Source organism: Phaethon lepturus, unplaced genomic scaffold, assembly GCF_000687285.1.
Source record: "Phaethon lepturus isolate BGI_N335 unplaced genomic scaffold, ASM68728v1 scaffold38775, whole genome shotgun sequence".
In the NCBI taxonomy this organism is placed as follows: Eukaryota; Metazoa; Chordata; class Aves; order Phaethontiformes; family Phaethontidae; genus Phaethon; species Phaethon lepturus.
This window is the reverse complement of record NW_010540510.1, coordinates 288-22,060: the sequence shown is the minus strand read 5'-3', so window position 1 is coordinate 22,060 and position 21,773 is coordinate 288. Positions and strand designations below refer to the sequence as shown.

At 38.7% G+C, this 21,773-nt stretch overlaps 1 protein-coding gene across 1 annotated transcript; it reads right to left on the bottom strand.

Moving 5' to 3' along the window:
* Positions 1–3,251: 3,251 nt before the first annotated feature.
* Positions 3,252–19,257, bottom strand: PAPOLG (poly(A) polymerase gamma; the record flags this gene model as incomplete). Its single annotated transcript, XM_010287457.1, has 21 exons — positions 3,252–3,346; positions 4,143–4,199; positions 4,800–4,871; positions 5,779–6,005; positions 6,082–6,188; positions 7,020–7,189; positions 7,282–7,403; positions 9,693–9,802; positions 10,139–10,258; positions 12,703–12,756; positions 13,158–13,242; positions 13,565–13,685; positions 13,768–13,840; positions 13,997–14,135; positions 14,789–14,878; positions 15,527–15,638; positions 16,759–16,812; positions 18,020–18,129; positions 18,213–18,294; positions 18,947–19,013; positions 19,099–19,257. Coding segments are annotated over 21 exons (2,226 nt in total), but the record flags the coding sequence as incomplete, so codon positions are not given.
* Between the last annotated feature and the right edge of the window lie 2,516 nt (positions 19,258–21,773).

Below are 21,773 nucleotides of genomic sequence, written 5' to 3'. Positions count from 1 at the left end.
GACGATGCCCGTTTTCACGGGAGCCGGTTACGGCTCAGGCTGAGGTGCCCCTACAGCCTCTGACCTCTCTGGGGCCAGGGCACAGAGCACCTGCGGCCCAGGGTGGGTACCAGCCCCTGGGCTGCACGCAGATGCACCGCGCACCACGGCTTCTCAGTTACCAGAATAATGCAGAGCCCCAGACTCTTTATAAAAAAAGTCTGATGAGGTAGTTACAAAAACACAGCCAGGAGTTTTCGCTTGTGTTTTTAAGCTGTACACCTTATGTCACTAAGTATTACATAAAAGCAGGATTAATAAGCCCCCTCCCTCCCAAAGGAAAAATGAACATTTCAAGATACTTCCCCCCCACACCCCCATCCCCCTTTGCTTTTTCACTCATTAAGGCAAAGAGTAATCTATTACTTTCTCTCTCAGTTTCTACAGGGACATCCATTGCACCAGCAGAAGTGTAGGTGACTTCACATTAACTGTTTCTGTGCTTACACCTAAGAAGTAAAACCACAGGAGACGTCAATTCCTGCAATGGAATTTCTTGGTCAAAGTTCCTACTCGTGCACAATTTCAATACCGAGCTGCTCCTCTTCAAGGAGATTGATCATGCATCCCTCATCCTTGGAGGGATGAGGGTGCCTTGGACCTCGAAGCCACAGTTAGAGCAAGCAGCTAAGAAAGCAGATAGAAAGCAGCAAAGTTTGCAGGAAGTCTGATATCAAAGAGCCTCCCTGACTGCGTCTTCATGCATGAGTAATTTTCCTTTCAATCACTTTAACAGAGGACTTGCTCCGTAAACAAAGGAAAACATTTAAGCTGTATTGTTGCGGTTTGAACTTTATTTAAAACAGTTGAAATCTAATCTGCATAGTCCTGGGGCAGTATCGAACTTCTGCAACATCCAGGGAAACTCCAGAACAGTGATGTCACTCTGCACTGGACCAAGCGTTGAGTCAGGGTATATTAAAATAAGGCCTGTAATGTCACCTATGCTGGATCAAGTCCAAGAAACTAGTAACCTAAATTCTTCCTAAACATTCTTCTTAAAAACCCTAAGAGTGAAGAAAAAAAAAAGGTAAGAGCAATTAGAAGATAACTGCAAAGCAAGAGTAAAAAAAAAAAATCTGTGTAAAGGCATATACCAGGATATCTATTAGCTAGGTTAGTTTTGAGACTAGTTGCATAAATGCATGTGCTGACATAGAGGTTGAGGGCAAAACAGCCCTTAACACTCCTGGAATAGTCAAGTGGAAGAATTTGTTTAAAAGCACATTAATGTTACAGGGCTGTAGACTATTGCAAAACACTTTCCATATTTCCTCTGCTGTTTATCATCTCACTTACTTCAGCTTTAATTCCTTCAAATTCTTGATGGCTTTTTATTTATACAGGTGCTAAGTTGTATATATACTGGAACTAGTACACAGACTTGACAATATTTGAATACCATGGGTTTTAACAGAGGTCACAAAACTGAAATAACCATTTTATAAACTCAAGGTGTAGTGCTGCTAAAAGCCATTAAGTAAAGCAGGTTCTGTTCCTTAAATTTTATCCTGTGACTAAATCTAAGCCTTGCAGTTTAAGTTTCACATCTTTTGGAGGGGAGGAGTAGGACCTCTCAAACCCACTAAGGCCAATTTTCCAAGAGATAAATTGCAGTTGAAGCAAGCTGGAAACCAGAAGTAATAAGGAAAAAACTAAGTATATTGTGATAAGTACAGTCAAGTTCAGAATATTAGCAGCAGGGGAAATGCTAGAGAAGGAAGACCTTACAAGATACATGTTTCTCCTTATTCCTTTACAGTCCTTCGGTCTTGTCACTAGGGTTTTAAGTGGATGCTTAAGACGATCAGAGCTCAGAATTGCTGTTTAAACCAAGCAACTGATTTTAAAAGAATTCAGGGGTATCTGTTGTCCACATAGCAGACTGGGACTTCAGCTGTCACCACAGTTTGCAAACTGTGCTATTCAGAGGGTGTTAATTCAAAGCCTGGAAATACTAGAAGCAGGAAAGCAGTGTTCTTAGTCTCCTCAACTGTACCCTAGCATGACATTATCATTTGTAGAGCTTTTTTGTAACACTGCCTCCCCACCCCGCCCCCTTACATTTGGTTTAGTTGTTTGGGTTTTTTAAAGCAGATCCCATCTGCATTAAAAAAAAAAAGAGACTGAAGATTTTAAATTTCTCTTTGGAAGATAGTATTTTACAGTACATACAAAAATACTCTGGAAAAAACGTACAACTTCATTTACAAAAACATCAAATTATAAAGAAGTTACAATAGAGAGATTGCATAACATTTTCTTTCATATGATCAGAATTTCTCCCCACCCCTCAAACACAACCCTGATGCATTTAACTGGGTAAGCAGTGTTACCAATTTACAGAACCAGACTTAAGACTACTACAAGATTTCATGTAACCATTTAGAACATCTTTCAGGGTTTATCTGAAACCACTTTCTGCATGCCAGTTGCATCCAGGAGGGTAGCAGTGTCACAACAGCCGAGGCTGTTGTAATGTTTAAGTACATCTTCAGTTGTGTGTTCCGAGCTTAGCTTTACTACCCAGTGACAACAAAAAACCCTCAATTCTCATGCTGGAGCAGTCTTAAGATAAAAATCAGATAACATGGCATGAGACGTGTCTATCATCTCCACACCTTGGTAGCATCCTCTGCTGCATTCTCTTCAATATTTAAATTATTTAAGGGCCTCCATGGGAGGCAATACTTGTGTAGTGCATGGCTGTGCTAGGCAGTGGAAAGCTACTAGCTGAGGAAGCTGAGCACCATTGTGATAGATGCACAGGAGTGTATGTGCCAAATGGGAAAATAATTTAAGATAAGAACAATATATGCACATGAACTAGGAAAGCACAAATGAATACAAGCACGTTCATACACACTTGAAACCAGAATGTGGTTGCAGTGACTAGTTAACCCTTTCTACATACATTCTGAATCCAAGTCACAGTCCAGGTCGCCTTCTGTGCCTTTTTCAAAAGCTGTTTCAGCTTGTGACAGTTAAGACTTTTAAAAAGACTAGTAAGGATAACTGTTACAAGATTATGCAGAGTAATTCAAAAGGAAGCAAGCATTGAACAATACTATAAAATAGGACCATGATTTTAACTGGCCAGTTGCAGTATGGCAAAAGTAACCTTCCATACTTTGTACTAACTACAACACATGTGGATAGCATGGACCACTAAACAAGTGATTATCATCTTTACCTGAAGAGATACCAGTTACCCATTAAGGGTAAGTTTGATGGATCTTTTAATAATACGAATACTATTTGTTGGAACAGGAGATGAAGAATCTGGTAGTTCTTTACTGGAAAGCCTCTACAACACACAAAGAGATGCCATAGGGAAAAAAAAAGGAAGTTTTAAATTCGTTAATTCAGAAGTAGCAGCAGATAAACCCTTTCCTAGCTGAATAGAACAACATTCTTTAAGTACCAAAATGGTACGGCCCAAAACCAAATCTTTAGAGAAGGATTTTTTCACCACACCACTTTAGTTGCCACCAGTTTACAGAGAAAGAAATATTTTCCCCTGTCTGCACACTTCTTTCCTGCCATCAATTGAGATAATTATATTCCTGAGAGGGGGAAATGAGTTGCAAGTTGCTCAACAGCATAATAGAGGGAAGCTACTGTTCGTCTCAGATCCATGGATCAGGAAAACAGAGTGTCTTTACTGTTCAGATTATAACCCTCAACTTCACACAAAGAGTTAAAGCCACTTCTACACTTCAAAGCTTCCAAGTCTTGTCACAGAAATCAGTATACAAGTATTTAAGATAATAAGAGCTCAGATCACCTTATGGAAGGTCTGCAAGGAGTACAGATCTTTTTGCTTAAGAAAAAAAGCCAATCGGGAAACAAACTGTATCAGTGTTCGAGTGCACAGAAATTTTTTTTTTCAAGTTCAATAACTTGGAAACTTTGGCTTTGCTTTTGTGGATAAACTTCAAGGTCATTGTTCAGCTATTCAATTTGGTGGAAGCATGTAGGCAAAAGCTTACCAACTACTTAGAACTACCACACTTACAGGGATTAATAGCATGTAAGTCTCTGCACATAAAATGAAAATTCTGGTTTCACTTTACTGATGAACACAAAGGCACAATAAATACCTGTGATCTTGATGGGTTGATAAATGGAATCAGCATGGATTTTCCTCCAAGAACACCCTAAAAAAGCCAGAAGGGATTTATTAGGCAATATTATCAAACTCATTACTTGAGAGACCGCAAGGTCTGGCAGCTAGGATATTTAAAAGCTAAATACATACATGCATTGACAACCTCCACCTCGGGTTTTGGGGTTTTTATTTAAGCCCTATAAGCACATGTACAGCATTTTGGGTATTTCAACCTTCACCCTACCAAAAAGACCACGTCTTGATTTGATGGTGTGCCCTCGATAATTTATGCTTCAGTAGGAAGCTACACTATAATATAGATACTTCTATCCTCCCTTTAAGAGGCCAAATGCTTTAGTCTTTATAGTAGTTTTAGTTTACACCAGTGAATCAAGTGGTTTAAAAAAAAAATCTGATTTCACGCATGGCAAGAAGCTCGATACTACCAAATCATCTAGTAGTAATGCTTAACAGATAGGTCATACAGGTGTAATAGTTGGGAAGTGAAGACTGAAATAAATTAAACCAAAAAGCACATTTTTGTTTACATCAACAAATGTGTAGAGTATTTCGGTGAGGTAGTCTAGGCACTAGAACAGTCCATTCAGCTTTTCAGTTACTCCACTAAGTAAAAACACTTTAAAATTACATTTTGTGCAGATCTCCTCCTGACATCTTCTAGATTGCCACCATCTTTGAATGCTGAATCCTGGCCAGTTAACTAGAAGAATGGAATACAGACTCAAAATAATACGGAATACAGACTCAAAATAATTGCTACACGAAAAATACCTTCATATTTGGGTACAGCTTCCAGTCAACACATTAAATGTGTTAGTGACCATTCTTAAAACAACATTTAGACAAGATTACCACACAGGAATCTCACATCTCTCAAAGTCTTACTACCCAAACCTTGAAATCTGTACTTGAAATATTCAATACTAGATAACAGTTCTGCAAGTTGATTCTTTACCATTGTCAAAATTGAGTTTTTTCTAGTTGTTCTTTGCCTCTGCCTCAAATCAGAGGTCAAGCCACAAGAACAGCTATTTAAGGAGATTTATTTGCAGCAATGAAACAAATCAAGCATTAAGCTAAAGCTTCCACAAAAACAAGATTTAACAAGCAACTCCACACTGTCGTTTCAGTAGTGGACAACCTATTGAGCAGGCTGCTGATTTCTAAAGCAGCAAAACTATCAATAGGCATTCAAAAATCATCTGCCAGAACAAGATTAGCTCACTCTTCTACATTCTTAAGATTCACATCCTCCCCATTTTGAGATAATGTTTTTCTGAATTGTTTTATAAACTGCTTCCAAATGAGCCAGTTCATTCAGCAATTGGTCAGTGCAGTAATATATAAGTACAGTAGTATTTAGAGATGCTGCCACCAGACCCAGTCACTAGCACCAGATCTTGGACAGAAAATCGTTTAATAGCTACACATTATATCCAAGTCAATTTCTCATATTTACATCCTAGTAAAACTATCATTATGCTGAAGCTTAGATTCCTGAATCCGTTGGGGATGTATATATGCATGTCTCCTCAGTTATTTCATTCCTCCTACACCCATAATTAATACTACTTCAAACCCTCCCTGGCCTAGCACCCCTTCCTTACCTTCTCTCCATCTATTTTTTTGGAGCATTCCTCCAATGTAGGTAAATGACATCCTTTAGAGGTCAGTGAATATGGTCCTTTAGGTGCCGCATTCTTAGGATCTATAATTGGAGTCCCACTTAATTCACGCTGTCCTTGGACAAAGCGTGCTCTGTATTGAGAAATTGTGTTATGTCCTGGAACGGTGTAACCAATTGGAGGTCCAGATGCAACTGTAGCCTCCATTTCTGTAAGAGACACCAAGCTTTTAGAGTCCGGCCACGAAATTAAAGACTGCATTCCACCCACTACTTCAATACATACTTGAATCATTAACAGGAATGAAGAGTCCCTTAGACACTGGTGGCACAGCTATACGAGCCATCTTCTCTCTATTGTTGGCAACAGTAGAACTCTGATGCACAGCATTTCTGTAAAAGTCAGAAAATGCTAGTTTGTAAAACACTATACATGAAATGGACTGCAAGACTAACATCTACCTTCTTAGCTCATTGTCACAGCTCTACTCAACACCACAAACTCACAGGCAATCCAGCAGAAGATCTTAATTTTGCTGAACTTCAGGCTGCAAATTTAAAGTTAAGCATTTTCTTTAGTGAGTCTCTACGTACTGGTACTGTTTTCCAGCTTAGTATATCTGGCATTCTGCGCTGCTTTCAATGACTGTATCTGCTCCACCCATACATGCACTCCTACAGTACCAGACAGCCTGAACACAGCAGGCATCACACATTCGGTAGTATTGGGCTATTACTCTCAAGATCACATATTCCTCCTGTGCTGAAGTAGCTTATGGACTCCTCAGGAAGTGACAGACACTTTGACTGCCCGAGTTCTCATACTGCTCCACTAAGTCAGCAGTAGCTCTAGTGTTTCTGTGATCAAGATCAGCACTTCAATTAACCATACTTTGTGAGAAAGAACAGTTACCTACACATAAAATACTCCAGCTTCAAGTTACCCACTAACCTAAGGGGATTTATATTCAAGACCAAATAACTTATCTGATACCAAATTCTTCTTCATTCGCACGTGTTCACGTACGTTAATTTTTTCAAGGATTTCTTTATCCCGTCTCCCCCCAACATGCCCAAAGGAGATGCCAGCTTTGTTCCCAAAGCCATGAGCACGCTCCACATGCTTATGATCCACACAGATTCAAAGAAGAAATCCTAGACCTCATTCGCATTGTGAGTCAGTTAAAAGCAGCTTCTTCACAGTTCTAAGGTTATGGTGCTAACCTTTCTATCTCTGCTGGAGAGGTGTCCAATTTAGATATCTTATTTAATGAAGAGGAATTATATGATGCTCTGGAGTCCGTGTCTCTGGAACTGTCCAAACAGGTTCCAGCTGAAGAAGTCCTTTTGCACTGAATCCCACTAGCATTTTGACTGGTATCTGGCATGCTTTGCTGAAGCAACAGTTAAAAAAGAATAATGAAGTCTTCAAGTAATTATTAAAGCAAAAACAAATACTGCCAGAAGAGTCAAATTATTGTTATACCTTCTTTCTTTTCTGTAAGGTTTCTGCAGGCAAAAAATAGTGGAGATGCTTTCTCTTCACATGAGCTGCCTCAATCTTCATACCTTCCTTTAGCACGTTGAGGTTGTTAGCCTGTCTGTAAACTAACATGACATTTGGTGGTGTAGCTTAGTGAGGATGTTTGCATTAGGTATTTGTCAAAGTTACATACAGTTTCTTTAGAAACAGCAAGCCTCTAGGTCTGTCCAGCCCGAACAAAGAACAAGACGTTTCCAGCCTAACTGGACACGAAATGCTACCCAAGCATTCCACATACAGTCTGAAAATGATGAGCACGACCCAAGATGCCTGTTTCACATCCAGTACAGATCAGATAAATAACACCTCTTTAAGTGTAAATACTTATTTATGTTCTCAGTTACAGCTGTGGTTTGCTAATCATGCAACTCACATCTGAGTTGATTTTAACCTGTAGGAGATAATACTCTGAACCATTAGTTTTCTGGATGACAATAGATCTGGAGGATTTTCTGAATCAACCCAACTGCGCACGGCTGTTGAGAGACCAGATACCTTACTCAAGATTCAAACTCATTTTTAATTTTATATTTATGGTGGTGTTTGTGGGTTTTTTTGTAACAGTTCTATGACATCATAAAACTTCTCAGTAGTTTGGATATTAAAATTCTATCTGTCCAAGAAAGTGAGACTGGATTTTAGGGACACCTGACTTATCAGAATCACTACAATTTAAACCAGCTTTTCTTAACTGTCTGCAAACAGCCTTTTATGCAACTTAAAAATGCTATACCAGCACAGCAGTTATGACAGAATTAAGTCACATTTAGATAAACTTATCTAACAGGCCTATCATGAACATAACTGGAAAGTCAGTTTACTAACATGCAGAGTGGGAATTAAAGTACAGACTTGCAACAAAAAGGCTTATAAATCTTTCTACAGGAGACCTAGAAGTGAAATAAAGGCACAAATGTGAACATTCCCACCAATATGAACAGCTGCTCCAAAGTAAATTCAATAATGTTATCATGTAAAAGTGAGAGAAAAGTTCACTTAACAAAAGCCTTCCGGACACTGAGCCTTATATTCTCGAGCCCATCAAGTTGAAGTTAATCTTTGCCCTCTAAAAATATTCTCTCAGAGTCAAGGCACATAAAAGCTTTCTCGCACATAACTACTGGTCCCTGCCCCACTTGCCAAAGAACTTCACACCTCCCAGGATATACCTTTTCTGTTCAATCTCTCTGGATTCAACCCCTGTATCTGAAACATACTATAGGCTGTGCTTCACTAAACTAAGAGCGCTCAGCTATACTAATCAAGTTTACTTATAGAAATAAAGGATTTAACACTAGTTCTAGCCTCTTGGCAGTACATAAACCTTCTTGACATAATTTCCATTTGCCACAACATTAAAGCAGTGCCACTGGATGTAACGAACATGAAAAGCATCAGGGAGTTTTCAAGCATTTTTCTGTGCTTTTCTCATATCCCAAAGCATAAGCTAAAAAGGTCAGGTTTTACTGCCTTTACTCATGTTGTCTGAGCAAGACAACACAAAGCTCATGCTGGTATGGATAAACTCTTCGTCAGCACAAGCAAACGCTTAAATGAGTCCACTGTTTACAGCTCTTTGTCCAAACGCACTTGTTACTTCAGAAGAGTAACATGGTTTCCTTAGTTCTTCATTAGGAGGGCTAGGCATGAGCCTGACAGCACCCATGCACTTCTGAAAGGCACAAGAGCAGTCAGCTTGGGAAAAAGGAAACGGATTAGGGAAAAAGACCTATACAGTCAAACTACTCCTCACCCCAAAACCCCTTTATTCTAGCATTATCTAACACCACTTGCAATATTACTTTATTTCTACATCTATCAAAAGTAATAACGGAAGATGAACATGAAGGTTCACACAAAAGATTGCATGTAATTACAATGTGACAACTCACTGACTTTCAAAGTTCTGGCATCATATCAAACTTATTTTGCAAAAATACTGTCAACAAACATGATTTTAGGGTCTGATACAGTTAATTCCAACTTTCAAACTTCAGCAACCGACAACTGGTTTTGACAAGCGTAGCTACCCCCAGTAAATGCACATCTCCTGGCTTCACATCTGACTTCACGAAACGCAGTTCCTTTGTGCGTGTTTACACTACGATCTGCGGAACTGTTATTTCACATATGGTATACGGTGTATGACTGTACTACACGCTTTTGTTTCAAGATGGGCTTACTTTGCCAAAGTGTCAAAATAGTACATTTTTAAAGCTAATAGTCTATATGTTGCTCTCTATAGAAATATCTAATTGCTAATACCAGAAGGAAGCACAGTTCCCTTTGTGAAGCAACTCCTACTAGGATAAATGAACAAAACCCTACAAGACTAGAGCAAAATAGAGGCTTACCTGTATCCGTGAACGACTGTATAACATACGTTAAATCAATGTTAACGCTTTCGGCATTTTCAACTTTCCTAAATACGATTCCAAGAAACCACATTGACGCATATGCACTCCTAAAAAGACAAAATTCACAAATCTATCATTTATGCACAGATGCCAGTTATTTGCATGCTAGTATCTACTCTCAAAAGGGGTTAAGCAAAACAGTTTATTTGTACGCAGCAGTTAAAGATTAGACTCAGCCCATACTTAAGTTCTAAGAGTCCTCTCTTAAGTTCTTCCTTCTTTAAAAAGATCTTACGTGCTCAGAACCTTGCCTGTCAGAGCTTGGGCCTACAAAACAGTAGGTACGTAAGTAAACGTCTTTCACAGATGAGCCGAGGTGAATGAATATAAGCAAGCTGCAAGACATTGGCCTAGCTGTATTTCAGAAAAGTAATGAAACTCACTCTTTACAGAGTTCTTGGTTGCCAGGGAAAGACTGCGGCTTCACGTGTGCAATAGTTATAAATTCATTCCTCTCCAAGTTTCCAACCAGCACACGAATTTTAGATTCGACAAGGCCAATCCTAATAAGAACAAGAGATAATTACTAATTTTTAACTGTATGCAGCACAGTAGTTATATGCCTTCTTATAATATCACGCAAATACAAAAATGCTAACCAATCAGTAAGTAGTACGTTGCATTCAGCTGAGCAGATACTAGATTTTTATATCGCACACACTGTAGTTTGAGGTGTCGCCAGTGACATTTGAGCCTTAAAGTTCCCAAATACAGAGGTAAAGAAGTTTAACTCATACCCCTAACTGTTCAGATACAACACTTCAACCTATAACCTATGATGAAAATATCAAGCAGCAGATCCCAGCACCTCTAGCTGCATTTTGAAGTGCAGCAAAACTCTTTTACCCCGAAGATCAAGGAGAAGAGCAGTTTAGAAAAGCCTCAAGCACAACCATTCAATTACACCCGAGTAAAGATGCAATCCTTCCTGCAGATTGATCAGTGAATAGAGTTTACCCTCTTCTAGCCAAATTGAAAAATATAGTTCCATTAACAAATGATCTAGTCCACACAGTTTCATCAGAAACTTACCCAAGAACTGAATCATGACCATTAAGGCTTTTCTTTTAAATAACGTACAGGCAATTTTACCCTTTTACCTAAAACACAGCTAACTTTGAAAGTCAGAAATCTGTATATTCTTCAAAAGTATCTTATGATGATGAACAACAGAGATGTGCTATCTATTCCCAAATCCATTCGAGAGTTGGTGAACTAAACTTGTTCTTAGACTAGACAAACTGAAGCAAGTTCATCTTCTACTTTTCAGTTTTCCCAGATGCAAGACTAAGCCCCATTTGCCTCCATTTCTGTCACTGCAAAAACATCAGCTTTTGCTGGAGCCAGAACTTTCCCCATTTTTATTTACTCACTTAAAACATTTCACATCAAAAAGTACTTGGCTCTAAGCCCTCTGCCCAGAACTCCTTGTTGTATACCCAACTGTGACTGACATCAACCTGTAGCTGGTACAATTTTTAAGCAAACATAGAAAGCTCAGGTAAAAGGTATTAATGTTGAAATACAACTTTAACAGATAAGTAAGCTGTCTTCTAGAGACAGCACTAGAATTATTTGCCTTAAAGCGCAAGCCAAACTTTGAAGTATAACCAAGGTGCCCTCAGAACAGAAGCCTGTTACAGAACTGTTTTGCTTGCTTACTTGACCAAGGCAGGCAAAGTACTAATTTCTTAACAAAGAATACCATTGCAAATTTAAGAACACACACGTTACAGGGCCTTAATTCCTCACCATTTCCCCTTATTTGAAGATTCACAGTCAGTCAGCACATTCACATAGGTTAAACAAGTTATTATTGGTATATCTCCCTTGAGACAGCGACAAACATCATGTCATAAGCAGTCAATAACTACAACTAAGGTGGTTCTCGCATTAAGTTCCACAAAGTAGATCGGCACTCCTACAATGTACCTATCCAATACCAAGCGTGCTGAAATGATCGTTTTCAGCACTAAAAGTAAGATGTCTGAGCACACTACTAGATTAAAACTCCGTAAATACAATTTATCAACATGCAGATGCTCTGCGCAGACTGTCAAGTTTCACCCAGATTAAACAGCCTTGTTTCACTTCACTGGAGAAAAGCAGGCTCTGGAATAGGCTGACTACATAACCAGAGCAACTTAGCGTTGAGTGCAATCTAGGCCTAAATTAAACATGTCTTTCAGTAAAAAAGTTATGAAACCAAGTCTTCTAAGGCTCTACAACAGTGGTCTTCAAAGTGGGGGGTGTCCGTACCCCAGGGGGTGCGCAAGACAATCCATTGTGGTATGGGAAGAAAATATTAGAGCTTCAGTAATGTGTATGTATGTACTTGTAAATAAGTAGATGTATATATTGCAAGTACCCATTCAAAAGGTTTTATTTGCTGATAGGAGCGTGCAATCAAAAATGTTTGGAGACCACCGCTCTATGTCAGTGAAAGATCTAACTCTCCAGTGTCCATTACACAGCTGATTACACCAAGTAATCCCTGTTTGCTTCAGTCTCTGCAACGAGGAACATCTTCCTCACTAAAGCAGTGTTGGGTAAGCAGTCTGCTTAGACTCCTTGCATCTGCTTCTCCAGATGATGCAGAGCATCTGACCTTCAGGCATACACACACTAACCCCCTTTGTTCCTTCTCATCGTGACTCAGATATTCAGGTTAACTTCTTAAACAGCAAGATTTATGTTAACTTCCTTCCACAAGAAAGCTTTTAATTTTGCTGATCAGCTGTCTACTTAACTTGGTACTGTATTCCATGCAGAGCTGCACAGTTTAACACTTCATTTCTTGTTAATACAGTTAAAAGTGCAACACTGAATTGAATATGTACTCAACTGTACATGAGCACAACTGTACTCAACTCAATGAATATGTGTACTCAACTGTATATCATTCAGTACAATTACGTATTGAACCTGCGTTTAAAGCAAAACTTACCACTTTAAGTGATGCTCTTCAGTAGAGGCACTAGCAGTCAGCACAATAAAATGTCTAGAAGGAAAATGAATATACTAGCTCAGGACTTTATATTCCTTCACATGAAACCAAGACTGTCTTAAATGTATAGAATATGACTTCCAGACAAGGCAGATTATATCCTGTATTCAGCATAGTATTAACTGAAGAAAACCCGATTATATCCTTCAGAATTGCATTCCACTACATTCTAAATATCATAGCTGAATTTTTTTTTCCAGTAAAAACAGTGTCAGTGGCAAAACACATACAGTTTTTCTACCTTCCCTATGCTTACCCTTACCAAAATCCATATGACTACCTCCAGTTTCTGAAAATCAAACATTAATGCCATCTCTTATTTAGACTGCAAGTTAAAACTCACTATGCTAACCAGGAAGTAAATAATTTCAGGTTCAGACAGATTTCATACATACTTGTACTTTTGAAAGAAGTTCAGTGGTTCAAAGAGCTTCGACCAGTCTGATTTTCCTTCGAGAATCTCGTTTGTAACTATAAGACCTACAATTAAGGTTGAAAACCTTATTACCATTTTGTTTTTAAGGCTAGCAGAGCATGATATAAACTTTACAAGATAAAGGCATTAAACAGTAATTGACAGATCAAAGAGCTGGAACTCCCATGACACAATACAGGTCTGCTACAACAGTTCATTGTAAAACTGGTCCCTTATTGCCTGCAACGTGCATACTTCTCACAGACCTAATTCCACCTAAAAGGGCAGAACAGCTTGTGGAATATAACAAATTCAGATAATGTGGTTTCATATACCAAGAATTATACTTTTTAATCAGTTAATAAGCACAGAAAGAACTTTCTTTACCATGTTTGAACTCCTCTATCATTACCGCTCGCGTTGATGCGGATACATTGTATGTAGAGTTCTGCTGTGGGTAGGCTGGGGTGATGATAGGCATTACATGATAACGGTCTGATGGGTTCACCTATGACATTAAAACAATTTTGCTTAGCATCAGTTTAGGTTAGAAGAAAGTTTAAAGGCTTCTGAATTCAGTGTTTACATACCCTAGGGTCCCATACTGGCAAGTTAAGATTGCTTTCTTCAGGTTGTTTCAGCAATACGGGATTTGGCCATTCCCTGTATAAGAAAGGCCAGTAACTAACTGTCCATTTAAAACTCTACTGTGTAATTCAGGCTATGGTTAAACATTGCCAATGTAGATCTTATATGAAAAACTACCTCTAAAAGTGTTACTTTATACAATTTTAAGTAGTCATAATCAATAGCTCTTACCATCTTGAAAAGACCAAGAAGAACTTGTTAACAAGAGTAGAAGCCACAGCATTTGGATAGAGTTGGCATGTTCTTGCTACTAGCATTGCCCAGGAAACTCCACCAAGAAATCCCAGCATGTTGGAGTAAATGCCACGGCCTAGAACGGATACAATGTAGTTAGCCCGTAGTCTTTCAGTACCCAAGTATATTCCTTCTAATCTACAGCACCAGCTTTGAAATCTATAGAATCCTTAGTACGCTTCAGCCTCAAAGTCAGTTATTTTTGCAGTGCAATGAGGCCAAAATTGTTGGTCCTTAGTCATGAGGAAAAAAAAAAAATAATCACACCACTTCCCAAAATACTGCTACTCTGAAGTTTGCCTACACTGCTACTATAGCTACTGCTTCACTCCAACTTCCCTTAAAAAAGTTCTGCCATTCTTCTAGTACTTGCTCTAGCCATGTGCGCAAACAGTATTTTCTTATTCCTTACGTATCAAGCTTTTATACTTAACTTGGCATTTTTATCATTTGTAGTCAGGCTCCTGACAAGCAATACAGCATCTGCAAGAGTAGGCACTCCCCTCTCCTCCCCACTCTACCTCCATTAAAAACCACACAGCATCTACCACACTGACAGACCTTGAATCTAAAGTAAAAAACGGGTTTTACTTAAAAAAAACCACACCAAAACCCAAGAAACTGTCATTTAAACAGCTATCCAAAACTGAAGTACTTCGAATGGTCTTATTTTTTCAGCATGAGGTGCCTCCAAAAACTTCAGAGATCATGAACAACCACATTACTCACGTTTTGCCCACAGTTTAATTGCACGGAGCGTGAGCCGGAAGTTCTCTTTATTTGGCACTAGATGTAGTATTTCATCAGTAACTCTGCAGCCTGTAAGAAAAAAGTTGAAGTACAAGTGTTCCTCATAACAAGTACAAGTCAGTTTTATGCTATACTGATCAATAGCTTACAGTTTAATGTTCAAGTCTATGAAAATAAGTTTCGATTACTGGCTTTGTGTTGCCCTAAAAATTATAGATTACACACAATGTTCAGTATCACTTCAGGTATCTTGTGCCCTTCAACAGCTTTTTCATAGTTTACACTATAGCCAATAATTTTTAATAATAATTTTCTACAGAATTCTGAAAGTTAGGTTTCTTTTGAAAGCCAGGAACAATTAAACCAGTCAGTGTTAAACAGTGAGCAAGTTAAGCTTCAGTTATTTGAAATATCTTTTTTTTAATTTATGAACTACAAAACATTCTTCTCTCAAGTGCTCTGCCTATTCATCTGAAGCAGTTGCTGTGGCAAACTGGAACAATGTACACACCCTGATCAAAGAAACATGAAATACAGATCTATCTAAACACACAACTCCTTGAAACATCTAAATCTAAGCCCACCTGCCACCTCCTCAGATCCCAGGTATACAGGAGATCAGCTTCTGCATCTTGTAGAGAAACCCGGGTTGTGTAATGCGCATTCTATACCAATTTTAGTAACTCTTTCTTTTTAAAGATGCGCTAATATGCTTACCGTTTAAGCTCCGTATACATCTTATATCTAGGCTTCTCAGACGCGAGTCATCTCCAAGATCAAGATTATCAGAAACAGTTTGCATAGACAGTCTTGCAAACACGAGATCAATCTTAAGAGGAAAAAAGTGACAACCGCAAGTTAGAAAGCCACACTGTTTGCTGACAGCACACTAGTGCACTGAGGACAGTTGGGGGGGTCTAAAAAGAGTGGTTAACATTTGTATTTAGAATCATGTAACTATAGATACATCTCCCAAGAGACATGTTTGCCAGCAAACTCAAGTAAATGGCTAGAAGTTTCAAATTTTGTTTACAAAACTTTCATTGCATCCCACTTTTTGTTTTAAGCTAGGGAGAAGGGAGGGTTTTATGCTGAAAAGATACTCTAAACTTAGAATTTCCATTAAAAGGCAATTTAAAATTAATCACAGAATTAACATGTAAGTTCAATCACCTCTAACAAAGGAGAGAGCATTTTCTTTATGCAGTAAACTCTTTTCATCCTGAAGTATCTGTTTTTTAGTACAGTCTAAGGCAAGAAAATTATCTGTGAATGTCTGTGCCAGATAAGGGCCCCAAAAAGGTCATTGAATCAGTGTCTTCATGATAGTGATAACTTGCTTAGTTACTACAGCATGCAGGTCTTTATTCACTGCATAAGATGTATTCAAGAGACAAGGATTCCTACAGCTGACCAACCTAGGCAGGAGTCAAATGAGTACTTTTACTTTTCATTTTCCAGATTGTCTCATGACCACTTAGCTTTTGATTTGCAACAAAACATTTAGTCTGCTCATGTGATTCACAGAGTGACCTACACTATACACATCCCTCTGTAGAAAGCTAGCTTGTCAGAGGCAAGAAGAGTTAGCAAGGACACTGCTTCTACTCCCAACTCTGCACAATCTTTGTCAGATAAGTGCTATTCAAGTAGGCTACCCTGCTCTACAGCACGGGCTTAGAAAGAGATGTCCCTGATGTTCCCATGCCTGCCAAGCTTCCTAGGGGTTTATTCTCCTATAAGCTCCCATGCTACTGCCATGTCTTCTCCCGGGATAGATTGTAGTCAGGCTGTTCAATTAGTTTCCTAAATATACTTTAGGATACCAATAACCTTCCAAAATAGCAGCATCACAGGTCCCTGGGAAAGTTATCCTATTCCAAAGCAAGAAAAAAAAAAAATCAAGAAAAAAAAATTGCTCACTTAAAGGAAAAAACCAAAATGCTTACCTCAATGCCATCAAACTCAAACTTGACAACTGGTACATATGCATCTTCAACTGCCTGTAAAGGAGAGGATAACTGTAAGAAAACATCTTTCACTAATGTTTTTCCTAAAATATGCTACAATACAGAATTTACATTACTAAACTACTCAGTATAAAGACTGAGTTGCTTCCGAACCAACAAAATTGGTTATAAGCTGCAAGCATTATAGCACCAATACAGTACTGATACTAGCTTTAAGAAGTTATTTAGCCAAGAGATTCAGAGGCTGATCATGCATTGTAATGAACAAACTGCACAATGAGACATCATTATCAGTGGTTGTAAGGTACTTATCTTGGCAGTGAGGAAGAAAAGAGATTTCTGTACCTATCTTGCTACTGGTTAGCATCCAGAAAAATCTAAAAAACATTCAGTCCACAATTGACCATGCACACTAGTCTCTTGTGTTTTCATTCTCTCCATGCCTGAGATACTATCAGCTACCTTGCAGGACAGTGTTCAGTTTTGTAGACCACTTGTTAGAACCGTGCCGCAGTCCACTCTGAGTCTGTTTTCAGGTGACAGTCATCTAAAGGAAGGCTCATTAGCAACACACATGAAGTCTTTCAAAATGTCTGCACAAGGAAGACTAGGCTAAGAGAAACTTCTCAGGACTTCAGTGTTACATGCAGGGTAGCCAGCATATGCACCCGAGGGTGATTTTATGAAGCCATTTTGTGTGTTCACAGCAGAGCTCCTATTAACTTTACGTAAAGCTGACAAGTGTGCATCCCCTCCACAAAGTCTTAGGCTGAGCAGCCAGAGAGGAACACAACCAGAGAAGAATGAATTAGAGGTCCTAAAGTACATCCAGAAGAATTCCATGGCAAAGGTACTGACGGAAGCCTTTCCAAATCACATTCAACTTCCTTAGTTTTCAGGCTGCCCTTTCCTCTTCCTGCAGCGGTTACCTTATTTTCAAGCCCCTTACCACATCTAAAATTAAAGCAAGGCTCCTAAGGACAACCTTCCTTTTTGATACAGCTGACTGACTCCCAAACCATGGGTAGGGGAGAAATACAGCAGAAAGATTCCTGTGTGATCTACAGTCAGTCATTGGGAAAGGAACAAAAAGCTTGACTTCAACATTCTGATGCTGCATAAAAGAGTTTTAAAAGGTACTCTTTTTTTATTGTAAGATATTCACTACCAATACGAGTCTTTAACATCAATATTCTTATTGTAGAAGCTGCACAATCTATCAAGGAGAGAGCTTACTCACTCTTAGATTTTTTATTTTCTCCTGATGTTTTAGTTTTTCAAAGAACGACTGAAAAAAATCCGACCTTTCCACATGTCTAGGAGCAACACAAACTGCATCTATGTCAGCACCTGCAAAGAGATTCCATTTCTTCTGTTATTGTTGGAAGTCACTTTCAAACATTAGAACTATGACCAAACAATGAAAGTTCTACCTCTAGTGTGTACTCCAAGCCTGTAGGAACCAAAGGTAAATATTTTGCCACCAACATTTGCTGCTGCTGAAGGGGGAAGATTCTGTGGGTAGAAGAAAAAGAGTTCACTTTAGGATATGAGATACACATCAAGCCATGTGCAAGTTGAACTATCATACAAGTTACTTAGACTACAACAGCCTCCAGAAAATGTCTTCTCACTCCCATACTGAGTTGTTAGTCTAACAGACTGATACTGGTTTTTCTGAAGTGAATGCTTGCAACTCAAGAAAAAGTATGAGTAATGTAGCAGTCCTTTCATTAATTTACACAAATTAAGACCTATTATTAGTCTTCCCTGCAGCAGATGCACATAAATTAATGCAATCCAAGAACTATACAAAAGGCAAGTCTAGTGTAATAATTTCAAACTAGACCAAGTGCTGTCAGCTGTGTGGAGAAGATCAGTGCCCATTTACCATCTATCTCGCCCCACAACACATTGTTTCAGCTTTGTTAAGTGCTACAGGTCAACTGATAGAGCCACTTCACAAATTTATTCAGTGCTCCAAAGATTTCAAGACCTTGATCTGAAGTAACTTTTATACCTCATTTCAACAGCAGTTACTACAGCTCTACTGGATGCTTAAGAAGAAAGTTAAAAGCTGAACTTTAGCATAAAACCTAGTAGTACGGCCTTTGAAAGAAATAAAACGGCTTCAGCTGTTTTGATAAGAATATATGAAAATCCTTACCTTGCTCTCACCAAGTTCTGAAATCCATTCTTTGACCAAGTTATTCAGTTCACCGAGAACAACAACCCTGGAAAGAAAACTCATGTTAAGTTTGCCTTTAAAAAAAAAAAAAACAAACCAAGATATTAACAAATTTTACAGTCGTCTTATACCTGTGATTCAGTTCCTCCTCATCTTCAAACACCCCCAATGGCTTCATTGTTTCAACTAGCTTCTGAGTATAAATACAATCTATATCCTTAGGAGGAGCCAAGCTAATTGGAGAGGTAATTCCATACTGCCCTGGAGGCTGGTTCTGCCGCCTCGAAGTACTGTGGGAGAAAATACAATACTGAAGACTTCACAAAAAAAAAACCCAAACAACTTACTGGAAAACACCCTTCAGCTTACAGGTTTTCAAATCAGCTTCTGCTCTTTTACCCAGCATTAACATAAATGAGAAGAATCCTGCTTATGATTTTTAGATAACTTGACCCAACATAGAAGTCACAACTACTTTTTTAAAAAAAATATTGTGGCTATAAGAAAAGATCCACATTGCTACCATCTTAATACAACTTATTTGCATTGCTCTAGACAGATAGAGCTGATTACCAGGAAGTTAAAACCTTTGAAATCCACTAAGGATGACACTACATACAGCAGAAGTTTTGGACACATTTCCATTTCATATCAGTTTGCATTTAAGGATATTCCTATCAGCTTCCTGCTAACATCAAACAAGACCATTTCCTTCAGTTAAATGTATTTGCTGTGTTTCTACTGATTCTGGAAGGGCATTATACTTGATTGTAGAGGAAGGACATATAATGAAGCAATCTGTTAAACAGAGTTAATGCAGTAAATTCAGTATTCTCTTGTTTTTGTTTATGGAAGAGCATGAATGAAAACATCAACCAATCTGCAGCTAATGTTGCTAGGAGAGCCTCGTGCTCTTCATACAGTGTTCAATTTTGATAGTTGAGAGGCTTAGCTGTACATACATCCGTTTTATCTAAATCTAAGAGATCTATGTCAGTGTATAAAGCAGCATAAATTAAGCTCTGTTTGTAGAGAGTGCTCAAATCTGGCTTAGCTCACTCACTGCCCAGTTAGGCTTTTTCTACTTGACATACGGACAACTTCAAATATTAGCTGTGTTAGTCAAGAGATGCTTATAACTATTGAATGTAGCTGACCCATTTCAGCTGGAATGGGATTAGGAAATGCTCAAAGGACAGCTTCAACACTCGATTTAAAAAAAACCCTTATTGCAGCTCCTTATTTCCAGTAGTTGCCTTTACACTTCCACTGAAGGAAGCTGGATTTCTCTCTCAGAGTAGCTTTATCTAATAACAGATGTAGCTCTTAGTCATCTAATGTTTTGGTTTGTTTTTTTTTTTCCCTCCTCTCTATAAGCTCATTTGTCAAACTTTCTTCTATGTGTTTTCCAGAGAGCTGAGGGAGTGGGTAAGGTATTAGGACTGCAGTCCTATCAACTAGTCTCCCCAGTCAGAACAGCTGTTTACTCACAAGTGCAACTACGCCTTGACCTAATTTGCCTTGCCGTGTTTATAGGCATTGGCAACTTCCATTTCATAAGTAAAAATATTCATAATGAATATTTTCCTCCTTATGATATCGCTTTCATAACAAATACAGAAGGAAAACCTGTATTTAATTGCTGTGCATTACATCTATATTAAAACACCTATGGCAGCAACTTCCTACATCTTTTACATATTACTTGCACTTCAGAAAGTTTGCAAGAAACAAGAATGGGTTTTAGACTTTGCTAGCATTCAAGACCCTTCCACTGTACAGAAAGCCACCATCTGCCTTCCATCATCCAATTTTTCCTACAGAGACTATAATTAGAGATTGAGACAACTGACAATATCAATTAGATATATCAGATATTACTAATATCAAATTCTTTCAGTCAATAGTAGATATTTTTCAGTTGCTTGCACGTACTGAGTTTGATCTGACAACTTTAAAGTTGAGGAAAAGGGCACTTGAAAAGTTTTATTGAAAGAGTGACTTATGCCCCATAGAACTTCTTCCCCTTCTGGGATTAAAAAAAATTAATATCTTACTTCTCTGTCTCTCTCTCAAGTGTACCAGACTGCCAAGCATATACAAGGAAGCGATCCTAAACAGTGAAGTAGCTTAAAAAGACAAAGCAGCACACGTATACTACCTATTCATCCATCAGCCTTCTGCTTAAATAAGTCTGTTGCAGGTTAATATTTTGCCAACTCTTACTATGATTTGTCTACCACAGTGAACAGCTCCGACATATTTCTGTTCTGATAGGTCTTAATTTTATACAAGAAGTTCACTTAAATTGATTCGTTCCAGGTTTTGGCACTTATTTTTGGCACTTGGCAAAGCTTCAAGCCACTTCTCCTGCAAGCTCCGAGAGACGCTGTGTAAGTTTATGCTGTTACAGTTCGGGGAGTTGCCTTCAGCCCTCAGCACAGCGTAGGAGCGTTCACTGGGAACGCGGTTCTGCGACTCGTGAGGTCAGCTTGTCTCGAGCCAGGTAGAAATTTCTCACCCTCACGAGTCGGGAGGAAAAATAACTGGAAGTCAGCTCCTGAACCCCCAAAAGTGACAGCACAAATCAAACCAACCAAACAAAAAAAGCTACAACACACTACAAACAAAAACCAAACCCCCAAACCTGTTGCCTTCGCTGAAGGGACACCTTTCACTCCCACCACACAAACTCATGCTAACAAAAAAAAGCGCCTGCAGACACCCCCCTGCAGGGGTTAACCAGGGAAGGTACAGCACCTTGTCCCTGCCGCCAACATATGGAGGTAGCCACTTATCCTTCCCC